Source organism: Echeneis naucrates, chromosome 4 (genome assembly GCF_900963305.1).
Source record: "Echeneis naucrates chromosome 4, fEcheNa1.1, whole genome shotgun sequence".
NCBI classification, from domain to species: Eukaryota; Metazoa; Chordata; class Actinopteri; order Carangiformes; family Echeneidae; genus Echeneis; species Echeneis naucrates.
In genome coordinates, this window is record NC_042514.1 from 8,757,582 (window position 1) to 8,776,372 (window position 18,791).

Sequence of the window (18,791 nt, forward strand, 5' to 3'; positions counted from 1 at the left end):
TAAAACCAATTTATAAAATGTGATGAAGAGCAGTTAAAATACTTCCCACGCGACATTACACTAAACTACTTCTGATATGTTCATAATGAATATTAACGATCAATAATAAAAAAAAATAATAATAATAATAAAAAACATTTTGCTGATAATTGCATTGTATCCATACTTGACATCGTATTGCATGACTTTGGTTACTCTCAGGGGTGGACAGTAACAAAGTAAATTTACAGTTTTTGAGTATCTGTACTTTGATTGAGTATTATTTTTGGGACATACTTTCACTTCACCGCATTTGAAGGCCAAATATTGTACTTTTTACTCCACTACATTTCTATTGATGCTCTCATTACTCATTGCTTTTAATTGTCCGTTTTTGTAACACACACACACACACACACACACACCTCTGTGCGTGTTCCAGGTAAGAATATGGCCACGATGTGTAATCCTCATCCGTGTCCAGATATTTGTTCAGTGGGTTTGTTACAGACAACATGGACCATTTTAGAAATTACTGCTAAAAAGGGCAGAACTCTCTGGATGTGCATCAACATCCAGATGCGTAGATTTTTTTTTTAACAGCTCCCAGGAGATTTGTCTCATATCGCAGCCTCCATTTTATTGCTATAATATGCAGTGATAATATGCAATTCAAGAAAGTACGCTTTCCAGTATTACCTACACAATTTGTGAATCTATTGTGGATTAGCCGGCCTTACCTGAGCCTTTTTTGTTTGTTGTCATATCCAAAGGAAAGTTCGCAGATGCACTGTGGCCATGTTGTCCTTATGATGGTATGATTTGTGATAATCCGTTTAAAGGGAAGACGCACTTCCTGCTTCGGACGCGCCGCTCGCGCGATGACGTCGTGAAACTCACCTGTACGTCCGGCGGTGGAAACCCCGCCCCCTCACCTGTCCCCAGGAACATTTCAGGGAAACTTCTCAAAGTTCAGAAACGGCCGAAGGAAGCCACGACGCAGAGGAGACATCTGTCAGGAGTCGGTCGACAGAGCTCAGCCCGCCGGACAGGAAGCTTCAGGTGAGTTCAGGTGCAACATGGCCGCCCGCCGGACCAACCGACAAAACGAGCCTCGAGCGGTGAACTTTCAGTGTTTATCAAAGTCCGAAAGGTGAACAGGAACACGCTCCTGACAAATGAAAGGCGAACTGGTTTTTATATCACACGGTGAGCAGTGAGATACTCATGTCAGGTACGCTTGTGTGTTGTTTTTGTTGTGCTTTGTGTGTGTGTGTGTGTGTGTGTGTGTGTGTGTGTGTGTGTGTGTGTGTGTGTGTGTGTGTGTGTGTGTGTGTGTGTGTGTGTGTGTGTGTGTGTGTGTGTGTGTCTCGGGGTGGCTGTAGGTTTCTAGCCCCGTTTTCTTCATCCTCACCTTTCTGGTTCTGCCACACAAGTTTCTACCTGCCTGCCAGAGAGTTTCACAACAGTTTCAGTCAGCCTCGTCTTCCTGCTGCTGTTTTTACTGATAAACTGTGAATATAATGCTGCTTTAACTGGTTCTGTTGAGGCTTTGGTGGACTTTTAATAATGGAGTGAACTGTTTTGATCTGTTTTTAAAGGGTTTCTGTCAGGAAGCCATCGCCTGCTGTATCAAACAATAAACCTGCTGAGGCTGTCAGCCCTGACAGCAATCATTTTTGTGATAAAGTACATTTTACATTTCCTGAAAATCAGAAGAGGAAGTATTAACACATAAAATAACCACATATGAAGGTTTGTCTGTATATTCTAAATGAATACTTGATGATTTCAATCACTTAATAATGCTATAAATGAACAGTAGAGATAATTCAGCACTGGCATGCTGAATTGTGATGGCTGAATCAGTGTTTTGTTTGTGTGTGTGTATAATTCCTCTATAACTTGTGGAAATGTCAGCGTAAGAGTCCTCGTGGATGTGAAGTGTTTGCTCTCAGTGCTTAAACACTGTTTATAGTACATTCCTGGAGTAACTTGCGGTGGCTTCAGCCACTCTGTGGTCTCTGTTTGGAGTATCTGTCCTCCAAAGCTCAATATTTACACAGAGCAGCTTTGCTAAACTTAATTAACCACTAACTACAGTATGCAGAAGAACAGTGAAGGCTTTTGCCTCCGTCCTCTGTCATTAATGTTTATTAGGGAGGCTTGTTTGAATGATGCACTGTTGAAGAATTCCACTTATGCCTCACACTGAAAGCAGGTCTCTATATTCACATTTGGAGCTAATAGGGTGGCAGACTTGTAGTAAAACAAGGTGCTCCGGAGTTGATAGATGGTCGTTTGCATGCTGGTGAGTCAACGTCATCTGAGAATACAGGAAACTCTGATAGAACAGTCTCTACGGTGGCTCCATTACTGAACAAACTAAAGTCCTGAGAGAGGAATGAGTGACTATTTACCTACGAGAGGGGGCACACCCTGGAAGTGTTTGCTTTAGTAACAGTAGTGGTTGCTTTCCTTACTCAGTCTTCTTCATACCTATTAATAATTCAACCCTGTTGCCCTGGCTGATCGGGGGGAAGCTATTCCAGCCAGCTGAACCCAACCTAAGATAACTTGCTTGTTAAAGTATGTGGCCACCATCTACTCTCAAACTGATACCCGTTTTATAATACAGGCAGCAATCCCTGGATGAGAGTCTGTGGTTTAGACACTGATAAGATATTTAATGTTGGTATCACTTTCTGTACACACTTGAGATACTTAATTGTTGGTGCCACTCCCCTCCACCTAACAAGTTGGCTTCAACTCATTGCGACTATAGTCCTGACGGGGAAGGCACTGATAGTCAATCAGACAAACAAGAGGTTGCAGCACGCCTGTGCCCATTTGTGCATAAATGTTAACTATGAAGGAGCGATACCATCAAAGCCCTGCTGCCACAGCACCATTTCCTGATCCTGAAACACAGCAGGGTCTGTGTTGGAACCCAGGAAACTTCACTCAGAGCAAGCAGACTTTTAGCATCGCAAACAGCCTGTCAATTATTTACAGCCCGGTGCTCTCATTCCCCAGTCGTAACCATAGCACCGGGCAGACTGAAACCCGGCCAGCAGCCTTGGACCTGCTGCTGTTGCCTGGTGGGATAGACTGCAAGTTAAGCAAGAAGCTCACATACCATTGACAGTGGGAGCAAGTGGACCCGTTTGTTTTTATGAACCTTCAGAAAGGGAATAATTGTGGATACATCACTAACATAGCTCGAGTAGCGGATCTGGGATCTTTCTGTTGGAGGCAGAGGAATGTCAAAGTATTACTGGGCATTTTTAATTCTCTTCATTTAAAATGGCGTATTTTTAGGTGCCTTCTTGCCATGATCTTGTCTATCTGTGGACTGTTTGTCTTTTGGAGACAGACAGACTGCAAGGGAGATTACTGATCTACACTCACCCATCTGGAGATTTTGTGTGAGCTGGTCAGCAGGTGTTTTTAACAGAAGAAGGCGAAGTCAACAGTCTTATCATGAATCTGACGCAGCGTATGAAACTGTTGAAGCGCTTCGGCTCAGTGCCCCCTGAGCCCCCACCACCACTTCTGGTTGTGCCTGTAAGTGTAATGCAAGCGAGTGCTGTTGTTTTGTAGCTGGTCATGTTACCAGGTCGATATATATGCATCTTCATTTATTCACGTTGAAGAAGATGAATTTGCAGTCTTTCTTCATAAGTACAGTATAAAAGGATTAAATTTATCTCTGAAGGACTTTTTAACGCAGGGTCAGGGCCCACAGATCACTTTGTTCATTACACATGGTTCATTATTACAAGTCTATTTCTTCAGTGTGAGCTTAATTTACTGTATTTAAATTTGAACTGAAAATCCTTCATTTTAAAATACGTGCTAATAAGGCTAATATTTTATTAAAGAATTAGTTTAAGCTGAGAAAACCATTAGTTTATAATTGAGTAAAGGTAAATTTTTTTTCATTCATTTCATTCCATATCATTATAAAAAGAAGACTGATTAACAGTAACTTTTGACACCTTGACTGATTAGAAACCGATGACATAATGGCATACAAGTATTTATAGTTCATATAAATGAAAGCAGTATTAAACTTTGAGAAAGGTCAAATATGCATAATCTTTTTTTGCATATCTATCCATCAAAGAGAGAGGTTTTGATTCAATTAACATTTTGTTATTTTTTGATGACACAGTGACTGTAAATAAATAAATTAGTGTCGAAAACATAAGTAAAAACAACTAATATGTGAAAACATATTTCAAGCTCACAGGTCTGTTCACAAGGAATGCCTGTTTGCATAAAAAAAGTTTTGTGTTGAAAATATTGGCTGATATTTCCATTTTAAATGTGGAGAAATATATTTCATACTTACCATATTAGGGACCAATAGTTGATAAGCATTTTCTTTTCACTTGAATGTTTTTGTATGTCGTCTTATATTTTCTTTATATCTGGAATAATTTTAAACGCAGCATTTCCCCAGTTGCATTTAAGATGCTTCATTTTTCTGATAACTATTTTTGGGGTTTTATGCAGCTCCACCTTAAAGCCACGTTTATTAAAGGGCAATAAAATATGGGCAAAGGCTGGGTGGGGGAGGAGCACACCAGGTGAAGTCTCTCCTCAGTGTTTTGTTCTTCCTCCTCTCCCTGCTGAGAGAGAAACACCACAGCTGGTCATATTACAAATAATTGCAGCAGGAGGTTCAGGTTTCTGCAGGACAGAAGACTTTGTTGATGCGAATCTGATTTGACAGAGATGTAACGGGAGTTGGATAACTGGGATGATTGTTTGGCTTGTGGCGCTGCCATATGGAATATAAATAGCGGGCCGGCCGTTCATTCAGCACCGGAGGCCACAGGTGTTGTGTTCAGTTTAGCAATCCCGGCGGGAAATGGAAGTGAGGTTTAAAGACCAAGTGGTAAGTGGACAGTGAGGAATACAAACGATTTTTGCACAGCGCTGTCCAACGTTTCTGAACATGTTTAAAATTCAGCTGTTTAAAATTGAGAGGACAGAAATTACTGATGATCTGTGCACAGCCCCACCCGAAGTGTGCTTCTCGCTGGCAAGGTGACATCCTGAAGGCCCATACCACAGGTTGTTAAGCCAGCCATCTGAGGATAAACGGAGAATCACTGTCAACTTTGCTATCCTTGTTCACATTTTACATGCATGCTCACAGCTGAGTTTAAGGAGAGTACCTAAACTGGCTGATATCACTGTTGTTATTTGAATGTGGTCATAATAACTTCCTTTACCTTCAGTTGTGGGTTGGTTTCAAATGACTGACTTTTATCATGTAACTATATGACCATCTGGAGTTAAAGTTTAACTGCTTGTATCACCAGTGCCCTGTGATTCAGCTACAGGGGTCTTTCTGAATCTGAAGGCCTGTCTCAGTGTTGTAACTGTTTACTGACAGAGATTTCCTTGTCAAGAGGACGGTTATGAAGTTTTACAATCCTGTTTGCTCTTTGCTTGTGCAGCTCTTTCCTTTAGTCATAACTTCTTCTCATCATTTCTTGATAGATTTCCTATTAAATAAGCTCCTGGTCAAGAAGTTCAAGGACTGCAAATCAGCTGCTGCATTGATTCATTCCTCTTCTACCACTTATTAATTTCCAGCTCATTCTGGGTGAGGGCGGGGTCACCCTGGACAGACAGAGACCAACAAACACACTCAGATTTAGTCACCAATTAACCTAAACATGATGTCTTTGGACAGTGGGAGGAAACCAGAGTATCCTGAGGAACCCCACACAGGCACGAGGAGAACATGCACACAGAAAGGCCCCAGGCCGGGAACTGACCCTGTGACCTCTTTATTGTGGGGGAACAGTGCTAACCTCCATGCTGCCGTGCAGCCCTGACATCTGATAAACTTACAATTTTAGTCATCTTTTCAAACCTGGTCAGTCCAAACTTTCTGTGTGCTCAGCTTCTGCTTTGCTTACAATAGCCTGTACAGCATGAGGCTACAGCTAACTGCAGTGAAATTACTGTAAAACATTAACAGCTTCACATGTCACATTTTGTCGATTGTAATGCCGTCAGAAAAAAACCCCAAAGCTTTTATTTGAGCAATCAGGTCTGTTGCTGATTAACTAAGTCAAACAGTCTGCTGTTCACTGGTCACACACCACTCATCTACACTCCTGGTCACCTCCAGCAATTTAGATTGTTGTTCTGATTTTATCTGAGATATTTATCCCTGAAATAAAAGTGTTTTAATAGTTTAACTTCCTAGTTTGAAAAGTACTAGACGACCTCCAAAATATTTATTTGCAGAATTCATATTGTGTATTATGTGTTTGGATGCTCTTGAACACTTGGCTGGTGTTTGTGCTCAGTGAGTTTATTTAAAGTTGTGAGTGCCATCTGTCACTGCTAATACATGTCAGCACCTTGTACTCATTGTGATTTTCAGTGTCGTGGCAATTTTTTTTTTTTTTTTAATTTTAAATCACTTGACTGCAACAATGCCTCACTGTGTCTGATTTAAGCTGGCTTGGCCTGTTTTCATTTTAAGCAAGCATCTTTCTTGTTCCATGAGCTACAAACTATGGCCAGCCCACACTTTTTTCTTTGTCCTAGTCCTAGTATGTAGAGAATGAGAAGCACGAGAGGCATGCTGTCATGTTATGGCAGGTAGATCTCTTCTGTCTCTTTTGGGTATGACATTGATTTTTTTTTTATTATTATTATTATTATTATTATTATTACTATTTTTTTATTCAACAGTGCAGTGTTCATACTGAAGAATTGAAGGAAGAAAGTGGACAGTATGTGTAAAAGTGGGAGAGGCCTTCTGTCACTGCAGGTGTTGAGGCCAGAGGTGTCCAGCCATCTGTCCAACACATCCTAGTAATTGTCCCTCACAAAGAAAATAATTTTATTTGATTATCTGGACATTATTTTTAAGTTTGTGTGCCTGAGCAAGCTGTCGTTCTGTATGTCAGAATACAAACTCAGTCACAAAGTAGCCCTTCCCCAATACCGGTCAGGCAGGATTGAGACAGGTGAGAGCATGCTGAGATCAGGTTTAGTTTTACACACTCTCTCTGAATGGCTCTGGATCAACTGTCTCCTTTGTAAGCAACTGGACTACATAGTAAGATTAATAAACTAACATTTAGTATGGTCAAAATTCAAACATTCATTGATTTTAAGTGCAGAATTGTAGTCATGACTGTTGCTTATGTTTTTTGTTTTGATTTTTCAGAAACCAGGAATGGAGGAGTTAACAATATGGGAGCAACATACAATAACACTAAACAAAGTAAGTGTATAAAAATGAATCATGATGCTTTGTTTCCTAAATAAAGCTGTTAGGGATAACAACGATAAAGTGGAAGAGCAGCCCTCTTTTCTTTAGGGCGTTAGTGCTGTTTGGTCTATGCTCAGATGGTGGTGTAAGTTGAACTGTTTCTGGCTCAGAGGCAGTTTCACTATTGTTTCCAAGACTATTGTGAGGGGTTTGTGGCAGACTGTGCTTCAGACCCCAGGAGGAATTCAGCCACACACCCTGCAGCAGCTGTTCCCTGGAATGTGCTCCTTCTCCCTCTATCTCTCTTCTGAATCTCCTGCACAGGCTCAAGCTCTACACACCCATTTTCCTGCATTCTTTCTCATTTCTCTGTTGTGTGCTTTCTTTTTGTCCCATCTCAGGATTTTTTTTCTTTTTGTGTTTAAACTCATTATGTCATGATTGCAGGATCCCAAGCTGGGGTTTGGGTTTGCCCTATCAGGAGGCAAGGACAAGCCTCATCCTGACAACGGGGATACAGCTGTGATGGTGTCAGATGTGCTGCCAAACGGACCAGCGATGGGACGACTCTTGTGAGTTCATTTTTACCCTTCTTAGCTGACTGCAGGAGCCGTAAGATCATCTGCACCTGTCTGACCGTGTGTGTACATTTGCTGGAGGGTTTGTTAACGTATCTTGTTACCTTGTGTTTTGAAGCACCAAAGACTTAATTGTTATGGTGAACGGAACATCCATGGAAAATGTTCACTCTAACTACACCATTCAGATCCTCAAGTCATGTGGCAAGACTGCAAATGTAGTGAGTACAATCAAAGTACCAACCAAAATAGCTTCCAAACTGACATATTATTGCTTATTTCTGTCTAAATCTTTGCCCCTGTCCACCTCTCTCTTTCTTTTTTTAGACAGTGAAACGTCCCCGCAAGATCCAAATCCCAGCCACAACCAGGCCGTCTCGTTCCACCTCCCACTCTAACCTGCTTGATCAGGACCCTCCCCGAAGAACACGACGCTACTCAGACAGCAGCGACAACCGAGACTCTCCCCGCTACCGAGCAACCCCCGATCACAACGGCCATGGAAACACAATGCCGTTAATGTCATCGGGCTACAAGAGGCTGCCACACCAGAACACTGCAGATAGGCCCCTCCGAACTACTCTGGTTAAAAAGAAAATCACAGATGGTAGGACTTTTGGAACTATTTAAAAATAAATAAATAAATAAATCTATACTGTAAACCAAAATCTGTAAACCAAAGGCTGATTTCTGCCTTTTTCTGCAGAGTACGGACTGAAGCTGGGCAGTCAGATCTTTATCAAGCACATGACAGAAACAGGCCTGGCTGCAAAGGAAGGCACGCTGCAGGAGGGAGACCTGATTCTCAAGGTGAAAACTTGATTGATAATGATGATGATCAGGAGTTCATCAACAGTGTGTGGAAGAATAGAATCCTTAGTTTTTCCTCAATAAATGTTATTTCCTTTGACCAGATCAATGGCATGACAACAGAAAATCTATCATTGCTGGAGACCAAGCACCTGGTGGAGAAGAGCAGGGGCAAACTGACCATGACTGTCCTCAGGGACGACCGAAAGTTCCTGGTCAGCATCCCCGAGGTGGAGGACAGCGCCCCCAACAGTGAGGACGACCGCCGCAGAGACAGCAGCTCCGAGCTGGAAGGTGAGGCGACAAGAGGTGGCAAAGTGGAGAAGTGAATGTGAGCGTCATTCACTGAATTGAGAGTAGAAGCAACTCTACATTACCCTCATGGTGTACCATGACATGAATGACTGGCTGTATTGTTGTTCTTTTGCATTTCCTATCAGACATTTCAGACCTCGATGCAGATCTCCCCCCGCAGAGAACATCCCGTCAACCCACCAGAGAGAAACGGACCCGCAGGTAAATCCAACATTTGATAGACCTGTAGCAGAGGCAGTAGTCGTACACCTGTGTGAGGATCTCAAACTTAAATAAAAAAAAATTTAATTAAATCTTAAAGTGAAAGCATAGAAAAATTCCTGTCTTTTTTTTTCTTAATGTAGAACAAGAGCTGGGCCTCCTCCAGCCAAATCTCGGGATTCATCCCCTGTGCGCTCCACCTTGAGTCGGCCTCCTCCACGATCCTACGCCTCTCGGAGAGGTCGGTGTCAGTCCTGCAGGAAATCACTAACCCAAACCAGACATATGCATAGAAATATTTACAGCCTGTCATAGAAAAAAAAAAAAAACTTTTTGAAACGTTTCTTATTGTTCCAACAGCTCCATCTGATTCGGAGTCTGATCACAGTGCCTCACCTCCTGTCAGGAGGGACAGAGAGAGTCCAGAACTGAGGGATCCGTCCAGCAAATACAAGTCAGTGTGATTTCCTTATTTGACTTATTAAGAGTGGCAAAATGTTGATGTACTCTGTGTGTGGGCACAATAATGATACATATGTAGTAACATGTATAAAAATAATAGTAAGGAAATAATGCAAATGAAGAAACATTCAAAATTTGTTTTTAAATATAGAAATATAGTTAGATGACAAAAATCCATTTTGATCATTTTGGTTTATAGTGAGAATATTTAATATCTCTTTGTTAAATATAACCAGAATCGCTGTTTTATTTGATAATAATCAATAATTATCATTACTCCATCATCATTACTCCAGTCATCCATATTTGCTAGAAACATGTAAAAACCGCAAAGAAAATCAGGTTTCTCCAGCAGCAAGCATACTGCAGTTCTTTCTTCTTTATCCCCTAACTGAGTTAATATTTCCTAGATTTATGTTAAGTTCTTTAAAGAAATCAGACAAGGACAGCAATTTTCTTGTGCATGTAGATACAAAAAATAAGGTGTCAATAAAGTTTATTTGATTTTTCTGTTTCCGCAGAGCGCTTTCAGGTGTGTCCACCCTCCCCAATCCCCGGTCCTCTCCTGTAATGCACAACTGGACAGGATCCCACCATACCTCCTCCGCCTCTCGGCCCCGCAGGCCGGTGTCAGACTCGGACTCTGACCGCAGCGCTTCCCCTCCACCACGCAGAGACGGCCCACGTAGAGACAGCCCACATATTGACAGCAGATACAAGTAAAGATAGTGCTCTATTCCTCTCTGAGATTAATTTTAAGGTCTTGATGATGGAAAAAGCTGATTAATAGTGTGACTTTATGTCGTCAGTAATATTGATAGATATTTGTGGAGCTGTCAGATAATGACCAGCCAGGTCACAGCAACATTAGAAAACCTTAGAGAAACTTTTAACTAGTCTGAATGCTTTGACATCTTTTGTCTCTCACCACCTTCCTGTGTTGACAGAGTTCTCCCTGATCTGCCTACCCCAATCACTGTTCGCCAAGAGCCACCAAGGAGGGTCAACTCTCCTCTCAGAGTCCCACCACCAGGTCAGCACACACACTCACACATAAAACTTTGTGAAAATCCAATCTACTTGTGATGGTGAAGCATCCTGGACTTCGGAAACTTTTCAACAATATTTGCTTTATTGTTCAATTTTTGCTCTTAAACTGGTGTCAACAGGCAAATAAAGCTCAAGCAGAGAGTTTTATATGAGTAGAAGATTAATATTTCAGTTTTATATCAAAGAGTACGTATGTATTAAAGTCACATTTGACATGGTCATGCATATGTAGCAGCCACCATGAAGACTGGGTGAAGCAAATTTATGCACAACATGTCCAAGGCCAGTTATTCACAATATTAGGTTCAACTCTCACATCACTATCATGACTCCTATGTTTGTTATATTTTATGAATTCAACCAAAAATATATAATTGATAAAATACTACATGTACCAACTTCTTCAGGGCAAAAAAAAATCTTACATTATGACGAATAATCTCAGGAGCATCAGTCATGATTTTATGCTGCAGTGAAAGTCATTCTTCATCACTACAGTATAAAATTCAACCACATCTAATGACCGTCGTTCTCTTTTATCTCAGACTCTGAGTCCGAATCTGACGGCAGCTCGGCGCCTCCTCAGAGGCACCGCACCTCACGCAGTCAAGAGTCCCTCAACAGATACAGGTACAGATGAAGGTCTGCATAAACCCCACCCACACCCCCCCCTCCTGAAACCTAGCAAGAGCTCATGGACTGGGAACTGAGCAGACTGTGCTAGCTATATGTTTTAATTTACTTTTAAATCATAAGTGACCCATTTTGTCTTGCTTATATTAATACTCACTTGCTCATTTTGTGCCTTTAAAATCTTGTTTTGTAGTCTTTTGCTTGATTTATGTTTTTGACTGTGTATTGTGTCTTTTTGTTGGCATTTTGTTTATGTTGTTTGTTTGTTTGTTTGTTTTTTTTGAGTATTATTTTTATTGGGCATTTTGTTGACCAATTAAATAAAAGTGAATTTTACTGAACATGTCCTTCTCCTGTATGTGGCCAATAACAGAATAAATACTCAGCATTAATCCACCAGTCTGTGATGTAGTTGCAGATCTGTTTGACTCAGTTTCAATTGCATAGTAAACAAAATAATAACACTTTTGAATGGTGAATTTTGATCGGTTAACCATCAAAGAAAGTCCTTCCCTCAGAGATACTAAGGTGAATATTCAACATTTCCATCTTATGCTCTCAGCAATAATCATCATATCAGCCACAGTCCCCCCCATCTCCAGATGTAACTGAGATTTGTTGTCCTCCTCCTCCTCCCTCACTCCCACTTCCCTCTCTTCTCTTCCAGAGTCCTGCAAAATGTTACACTGGAGCCCCAAATGGATCCACCGAGACGGAGCCCCACCAGGGTCACTGCCATCAATCCACCACAGAGAGGTGTGTGTCTGTGAGGTTTCAGCTGAAATGTCACTTTATGTTTGTAAAAGGAATTCTGAAAAGTTCTGGAAAGCCTTTGTGGATCTTGTTCAAAGAGCTTTGGCCTAAAATCGAATAACCTTTTGCAAAAACACAGTTTATTTTGTGGCCTGCTTCTTAATGTTATAATTAGCAAAAGAGTCATTTACATTTTCAACCTTTGGCATAAGAATTTCCAGCTAAAATTAACCAGAGCAGTGGAGTGAAGTCTACAGCATTTCCTAAATTTCATGACAGACTTATTTGACCTTCGCAGCTCATTCAGATTCTGAGTCAGAGGCCAGTTATGCTTCTGTCCCTCGCAGGGACTCTACAGACAGTGGAAACTCTGACACAGTCAACAACAGAAACAGGTGAGCGACTCGTCATGTTTAAATGTCAGAAAAGATGGACTGATATTTAATTTAAAGCGTCTTTTTGTGAAATTCGTTACTTGTTTTTTTACATCTTTCCAATCACTGTACTTCTGGCAGAGTCCCTCCTAAGACAAAGACCAGCTCAATCACTGTGAAGCAGGCGGCTCCTCGTCATATCCCATCACCCACCAGACCACCTCCTGATGGTCAGTTTATTCCTCTTTGTGTCACACTCTTATCACCTAACTCCTCCTCTTTATCGTCAGCTAAAGCTTTAGAAAAACAAAAACACTAACAACGTGATCTCTGTATTTCACTCAGACTCTTCAGACTCAGACCAGCTTTCACATCTCAGGCGGTCTGGGAGCTCTGAGCGGGAGTACGTCCACCACAGGTACACTGTGATACGATTCACTTCATCAAATGTCAATCAACAAAAAAAAGTGTTGAAGCATATTGGACAAAAGTGTGAAATATGCTCAGGTTGAAGTTACATTTTTGCTCCAGCACTGTTATAAAAGTTTACAGGAAGGCCAAACGTGATGTGTTCTCCTCCTCCAGTGTTCCTCGTGCTCCTGGTGGCACTGGCACCGGCCGGTCTGGGATTTCAGTGAAGAGCAACCCACCACTCTATAGTAAGACTGAAGTTCAAGTTCCAAGTTTGATGACGACACAGTATCTGTTTCATTCTTTCATTGCACTTGTGATCAACAATGACTGACAAATGCTGACAAATATAGCTCTGGCTCTTAGTTTATGGGTCACAGTGTTCCTGGCTGTGTTACAGTTTCCTATTTTGTTTATTTCTGGTGAAATTAATAGAACTAGTGGACTATTATTGTTACATCACTCTCAAATGTCAAGGGAAGCCTTTCAGGTCTGCTTGTACAGTTTGTTCGCATTTTCTAATAACTTTAGTTAGGTTCATGTATAATTATGCAATTAATTTAATTGCCATAACAACAAGAAAAAAAAACCTGTCTGTTCCAGCAAAACCTGCAGAAGAGCCCATCTACTCATTACCTCCAGATTCTTACCCATCACCTAATCCAGGGTGAGTCATGGTAACAGTGAAGGGGCATTAATCTGGATACGAACAGGCTTTTTTAATCATATCTGAACCAGCTCGTTCACTGCAAAAATAGTTACTTTTTTTTGGGGGGGGGCATGTTTCTCCTGGTTGCTGGACTCTCAGGTACAGCTCAGACTTGCACACGGTTTCATTCGTGAAGGAGGGCAGCGTAGGCCTGAGGCTCGTGGGAGGCAATGATGTTGGCATCTTTGTAGGTGGAGTTCAGCCGAACAGTCCAGCATATGACCAGGGAATGAAAGAGGGAGACCAGATTATGCAGGTGAGGTGCTAATGCTATATTTCAACTAATGCTTAGTAAGTTTATCATTAGCACTCACAGTCAAATGGTAATAAAGAGCATAATATTTATTTCAACATCAGTATCCATAAAGACTGTTACTCTGTTTAAAGCTCTTCGCGAACTCTTACTTTGGAGAGTCAGCTCTTCTTCAAAATTGTGGAGCTTTTCTGTCCAATTCTGTCAACATTATGATTGATCAGCACAGTTTCTGTTGTGTGAAGAGCTTTCATTGTCAATATGAAACCTTAGAAGAGCTGGATTTTAGTTTTTACATTGGGTGTTTCAGTCAATCAGAGCATGATTAGTTCTGTGACAGAAAGTTTAAGACGTGATATCTGTCAATTGATTTTAACAGACACCTCTCTTTTCTTTTTCTTTTTCTTTTTTTTTTTTAGGTAAACAAAGTTGATTTTGGCCATTTCACGCGTGAAGAGGCAGCCAACTTCCTCCTGAACATCAAGAAAGGAGAAAGAGTAGAAATTTGCACTCAGAACAAGATGGACCGTAAGCAAAGCTCAGACAAGATCATAAAGTTCTTCAATCTTGACCAGAAACAGAATTAATCAAAATTACATTTCCGTTCTCTTTAGTTTATAAAAAGATTATCAAGTCGAACCTGGCTGACAACTTCTACATCCGCACCCACTTTGACCATGAAGCAGAAGGCCCGATTGGTCTGGGATTCACCAGAGGAGAGGTGTTCAGGGTGGTGGACACGATGCACCGTGGGAAGTTGGGCAGCTGGTTAGCCATCCGCATGGGAAACGACCTGCATGAGATGGATAAAGGCACCATCCCCAACCTGAGCCGGTCAGGAACAGACTTTCAGTTTTTGAGAATATAGTATTAAAAATAAATTGAAGACTCATCTTTTTAGTTTAGCTTTTAGCTGTAATGCATTTCATATAATTTTATGGTGGTTGCATATATTTATTTGATTGTGTTTTTTATGCTGTCAGATCAGTTAAATAGTTGTAGTAGTTTTATGTCATATTTTAGGGACTAGTTGTTTCTCCTTATTTTTTGTGTTTGTCTTGAGTTTAATGTTTTTAACTGGTGCAGTTTTATTTCTTTTTATATTTTAACACAACCTCCTGTGTTTCCTCATAGCCAAATGTTAGAAATTAGCAGGAGAATTGAATGATTTAAATGGATCATTTATCTCCTGCAGGGCCGAGACCCTGGCCAGCATCGAACAGTCACAGCGGACGAGCGGAGAGAGGACAGTGTCGGGACCGAGAGCTGAGTTCTGGAAACTGCGGGGTCTCAGAGGGAACAAAAAGAATGAAAAGAACGTCCGTCGGTCTCGAGATGACTTGCTGCAGCTCACTATTCAGGGCAAATTCCCAGCATACGAGAGAGTCCTACTCAGAGAAGGTTGTTTTTCAACCTTATGTGCAGATGATGTCTTGAATAATCGCATCCCACTGTAACTAGTTGAAAAGGTTTTAACAGTCCTGAATTGTTTGCATTTACAGCCAATTTCAAACGGCCTATTGTCATTTTGGGTCCTCTTAATGACATTGCCATGGAGAAGCTGGCCAGAGAGATGCCTGATGAATATGAGGTGGCAGGTTGGTTTCTTCTTTTGTCTTATTTTTCAACGTCAAGTCCAAAATGATCAAATTTCTCAGTCACTTGCTTTTTTTATTCTATTTAATTTCAGAAATGGTTCCTCGCAGTGGTGGAGGTGAGAGCGGCTCCACGGTTATTAAACTGGACACTGTGAGGAAAATAGCAGAGAAGGTGAGCAATAAGAGCCTCAACTCAAATAAGCAGATAGAGGCAGACGAAAGAAATTTAATTTTTCCGTACTGTCCTTTACCTGTAACACCCTTTTGGCTTATCCCTTTCCTTCTGTATTCACAGGACAAACACCCTCTTCTAGACATCACACCCACTGCAGTGGAGAGACTCAACTACATCCAGTACCATCCAATGGTTTTATTCTTGGACCCTCACAGCCGCAAAGATGTGAAAGCCATGAGGCAAAGGTACAGCCCCAACTCCACCAAAAGCTCCAGACGCCTTTACTCACAGGCCCTCAAGATGAGGAAACACTGCAGCCACCTGTTCTCAGGTACTGACACAAAGACCTAAGGCCTGCCACACCATGTGTTTTATTAGATATTTGTTTGTTTGTATTGTATTTCTATTAATTTATTCATTCCTAATCTTCTGGTGTTTCCAGCACGTGTTGACCTGCAGCCCAACTCCAACATTTGGTACGAGAGTCTGAAAGATAAGATACGCCACCAACAGTCCAAACCTGTCTGGGTGTCTGAAGTCACGGTATGACTCGTACACATCTGATTCTTTCACATTTAACCTCTTTACTCATGATGTTAAATATCTCTTTTAATACATCTGCTCTTTCTGTTCAGTTGGAAGCTGGTGGAGAACAAGACTTGGATACTCTGGATCAAACCCAATCAGACTACCTCAGTGCTGCTAGTGATCTGGAGGACACAGACGGAGAGGCATTCACAGATGGAGAGCCCTACACCGACAACGAGGACCTTGAAGAGGCTTATCCCGGCCAGGAGGCAGCCAGGCTCCCACAAGGCAGCAGGGCAGCTGGAGCTGCTTTAGCCCGATCATCTGAGCCGGCCTCTGGACACCACAGCCCTGCCTATTACCCTGAGCCTCACCCTGACACATACTCACTCAGAGAGATTCCACCTTTGATGCACGTACCGGAGCCCAGATCCACCCACCAGAACAAAAACAGTCCAACTAACAGTGATGCTGAGGAGGAGGAAGAGCCTTCTCACCGCAGTTTCACAGACTCAGACTTCAATACTCTTGATGTAATTCCACCGACCACACCATCAGACGGACCTCCGGATTTTAGAGCCCCTGACCCCCCAATTCAGCACTCAGCGAATGAGCCCTCATACGTTCAAACTGAGAGCCCACAACAGGCAACCCTGTCTGCCATTGAAGAGAAACTACAGCAGGTAAATAATGGTCATCTCATGAAATGTTACACACATCAGTGTGTAACATTTTCTAAAAGTAAAAAAAAAAAAACCTCTGTTCCATTATGTTCATACTGTCGACTCAAGTTATGATAGTGTGAGGTTTCTTTTCTTTCTGACAGTGAGCTTAAACTTCACGTCTGGGGTGATTTGTGACTCTTTGAAGGTGTGTGAATGGTTGTTTGTCTGTGTATGTCGCTGTGTGTCTGTGATACATTGGCATCCTGTCCAGGGTGAAACCCATCCTCGCCCTGAATGTTAGCTGGAATTGGCCCCAGCCAAAGTCACATTAGTTCACTGATGAAATCATTGGTAACAGTTGTTTGGAAAGTGGCCATCAGCATCGTAAGGATATGACATTTTCGGTAAAGATCTCAAAAGTCACCAATTGCCTTTATCTTAGAGCCACCCAACAGTCTGGAACTAAGACAGTCATGGTGTACGTGTTTGCAGTGAGATATGTTAAAATCCATTTTGCTTTATGTGTGATGAAGCACAAACATTGTGACTAATTCTCTCTTAAATCGTGCCTGTCTCTCCTCCAGGCTCGTGCAGCAGAACCACAGGCAGAATCTGAGGAAAAGAAAAGTCCTCAGTTCATTGTGTAAGTCTTCTGGGTTTGTGGGGGTGAGCTTGTTACCAGACTGAGGCACCTTGCTGATTGCGACCCTTCTCTTCTGCCCTTCAACAGACTAGCTCATCATCACCAAGCAGTCCAGTTCAGACGCACGCAGATCCGAGGCAGCGACAGCTCTGACGAGGACGATGAGGACGAAGAGGACGACATTGAATGGGGTCCTGCCACAGAACTCTGAACGTATCAAGGATTGTAAATGGATTCGAACGACACACAGACCCTCTTCTTGGATGCTTTAAATTTTTTTCTACAGACCTTGTGTCAAACCTAAAGATGCTGGCCAGTCTTCTAGTTTCACCTTGTTCGAATTTGCAACAATAGAACTGCTTTGTTCAAGATAACTGCAACCTTTTACTACAAGAGTAAATATCTCAAAAATGGTTCACCAATTAATATCAAGTGCCTGATTTATTTTCTGATTTTTATTTAAATAATCTTAGATGAAACAAATCAGTTTTCCCTTAGTTTTTCCTTTTGCATGTAACTTAACAAATATTAGTTATATAAGAAGTTAAATAAGTGTCTTTTTTATGAAAGCGTTAACGTGCATTTATGAAATATGTGAATGGTTCTTTAAACTTTTTCTACATTAAAGTGTTTTCCTTTTAAAATTTCAAAGTGGGTTTGTTTATCCAGAACAGGATAGAATAGTTAAAGCTTATAATTATGTCTCTGATGTTGAGTGATACCTTCACGCTGAGATAATGTGACTTCATGGGGACAATGGACGCTGATTCCATCCTGTAATGATGACAATGTGTGGAAACTTAGACTGACTGTGAGTGGACAAATGGACAAAGAGGACAATAACCTGACTTTAAGAATAGGTTTGGTCGTGGAAGTCTTGACAGTTTCCTGTAAAATCTACTTTTGATCTTAAATATGTCCTGCTGTTGACAGTTAGATTCTTCCAACTAAAACTGGGGGGGGGGTCATCATTTAGCACTCACTTCAATACCATTCTAATTAAGATTTTCTTTATCTTTGAATCACCTGAAAGTTCACAAACTTTTATTTTGAACCTTATGTGCAGTTCCCAGGCCCACTTTATTTTCAAATTTATCGATATTATTTAATTTTTCTTTGGTGGGAACTTCAAATTCCGACAGTGAGGCATGTTTGAAGTGTGCACTGATCGGTATCTCCTCCTGTTCGCCATCTTCCGCTTCCTCTCCCTCTGCACAGCAGGTGCACGAGAGGGGGGGGGGGGTCACGTGGTGGAAACGCAGGTGAGTCCGGGTTATTTGATTTGTGTGAACGGAGCCGCGGCTGCTCGTGCGCCTCTCTCTCTCTCTCTCTCTTTTCAACGTGTTTGTGTGAAAGTTTCAGTTCCACGTCAGAGTTCGCTGAATGACACTTTATCTGG

General features: G+C 41.6%; 1 protein-coding gene across 2 annotated transcripts; it reads left to right on the forward strand.

The window, feature by feature from the left end:
* The first annotated feature begins 901 nt into the window (after positions 1-901).
* tjp3 (tight junction protein 3) lies at positions 902-18,036 on the forward strand. 2 transcript variants are annotated; one of them, XM_029499627.1, is made up of 30 exons: positions 902-1,041; positions 7,190-7,246; positions 7,682-7,806; positions 7,931-8,033; positions 8,140-8,419; positions 8,519-8,622; positions 8,727-8,916; positions 9,063-9,138; positions 9,282-9,379; positions 9,499-9,592; positions 10,122-10,319; positions 10,548-10,633; positions 11,196-11,280; positions 11,951-12,039; positions 12,335-12,431; positions 12,552-12,640; positions 12,756-12,828; positions 12,996-13,069; positions 13,425-13,488; positions 13,630-13,786; positions 14,203-14,311; positions 14,398-14,617; positions 14,979-15,184; positions 15,286-15,381; positions 15,474-15,553; positions 15,677-15,887; positions 15,999-16,099; positions 16,192-16,767; positions 17,334-17,392; positions 17,480-18,036. In XM_029499627.1, the coding sequence occupies exons 2-30, from the start codon at positions 7,199-7,201 to the stop codon at positions 17,601-17,603; spliced, it is 3,912 nt and encodes a 1,303-aa protein (XP_029355487.1). In that variant the 5' UTR covers positions 902-1,041; positions 7,190-7,198; the 3' UTR covers positions 17,604-18,036. The 2 variants fall into 2 exon arrangements, with proteins under 2 accessions (XP_029355487.1, XP_029355486.1); XM_029499626.1 differs by lacking the exon at positions 902-1,041 and adding an exon at positions 6,691-7,078.
* Positions 18,037-18,791: the final 755 nt, after the last annotated feature.

Coding starts and splice junctions, on each gene's coding strand:
- tjp3 (XM_029499626.1), top strand. CDS start 6,920: ATGTCAGAATACAAACTCAGTCACAAAGTAGCCCTTCCCCAATACCGG. Junction 8,420..8,518: donor TAAAAAGAAAATCACAGATG/GTAGGACTTTTG, acceptor CTTTTTCTGCAG/AGTACGGACTGAAGCTGGGC. Junction 15,185..15,285: donor GAGAGTCCTACTCAGAGAAG/GTTGTTTTTCAA, acceptor TTGCATTTACAG/CCAATTTCAAACGGCCTATT.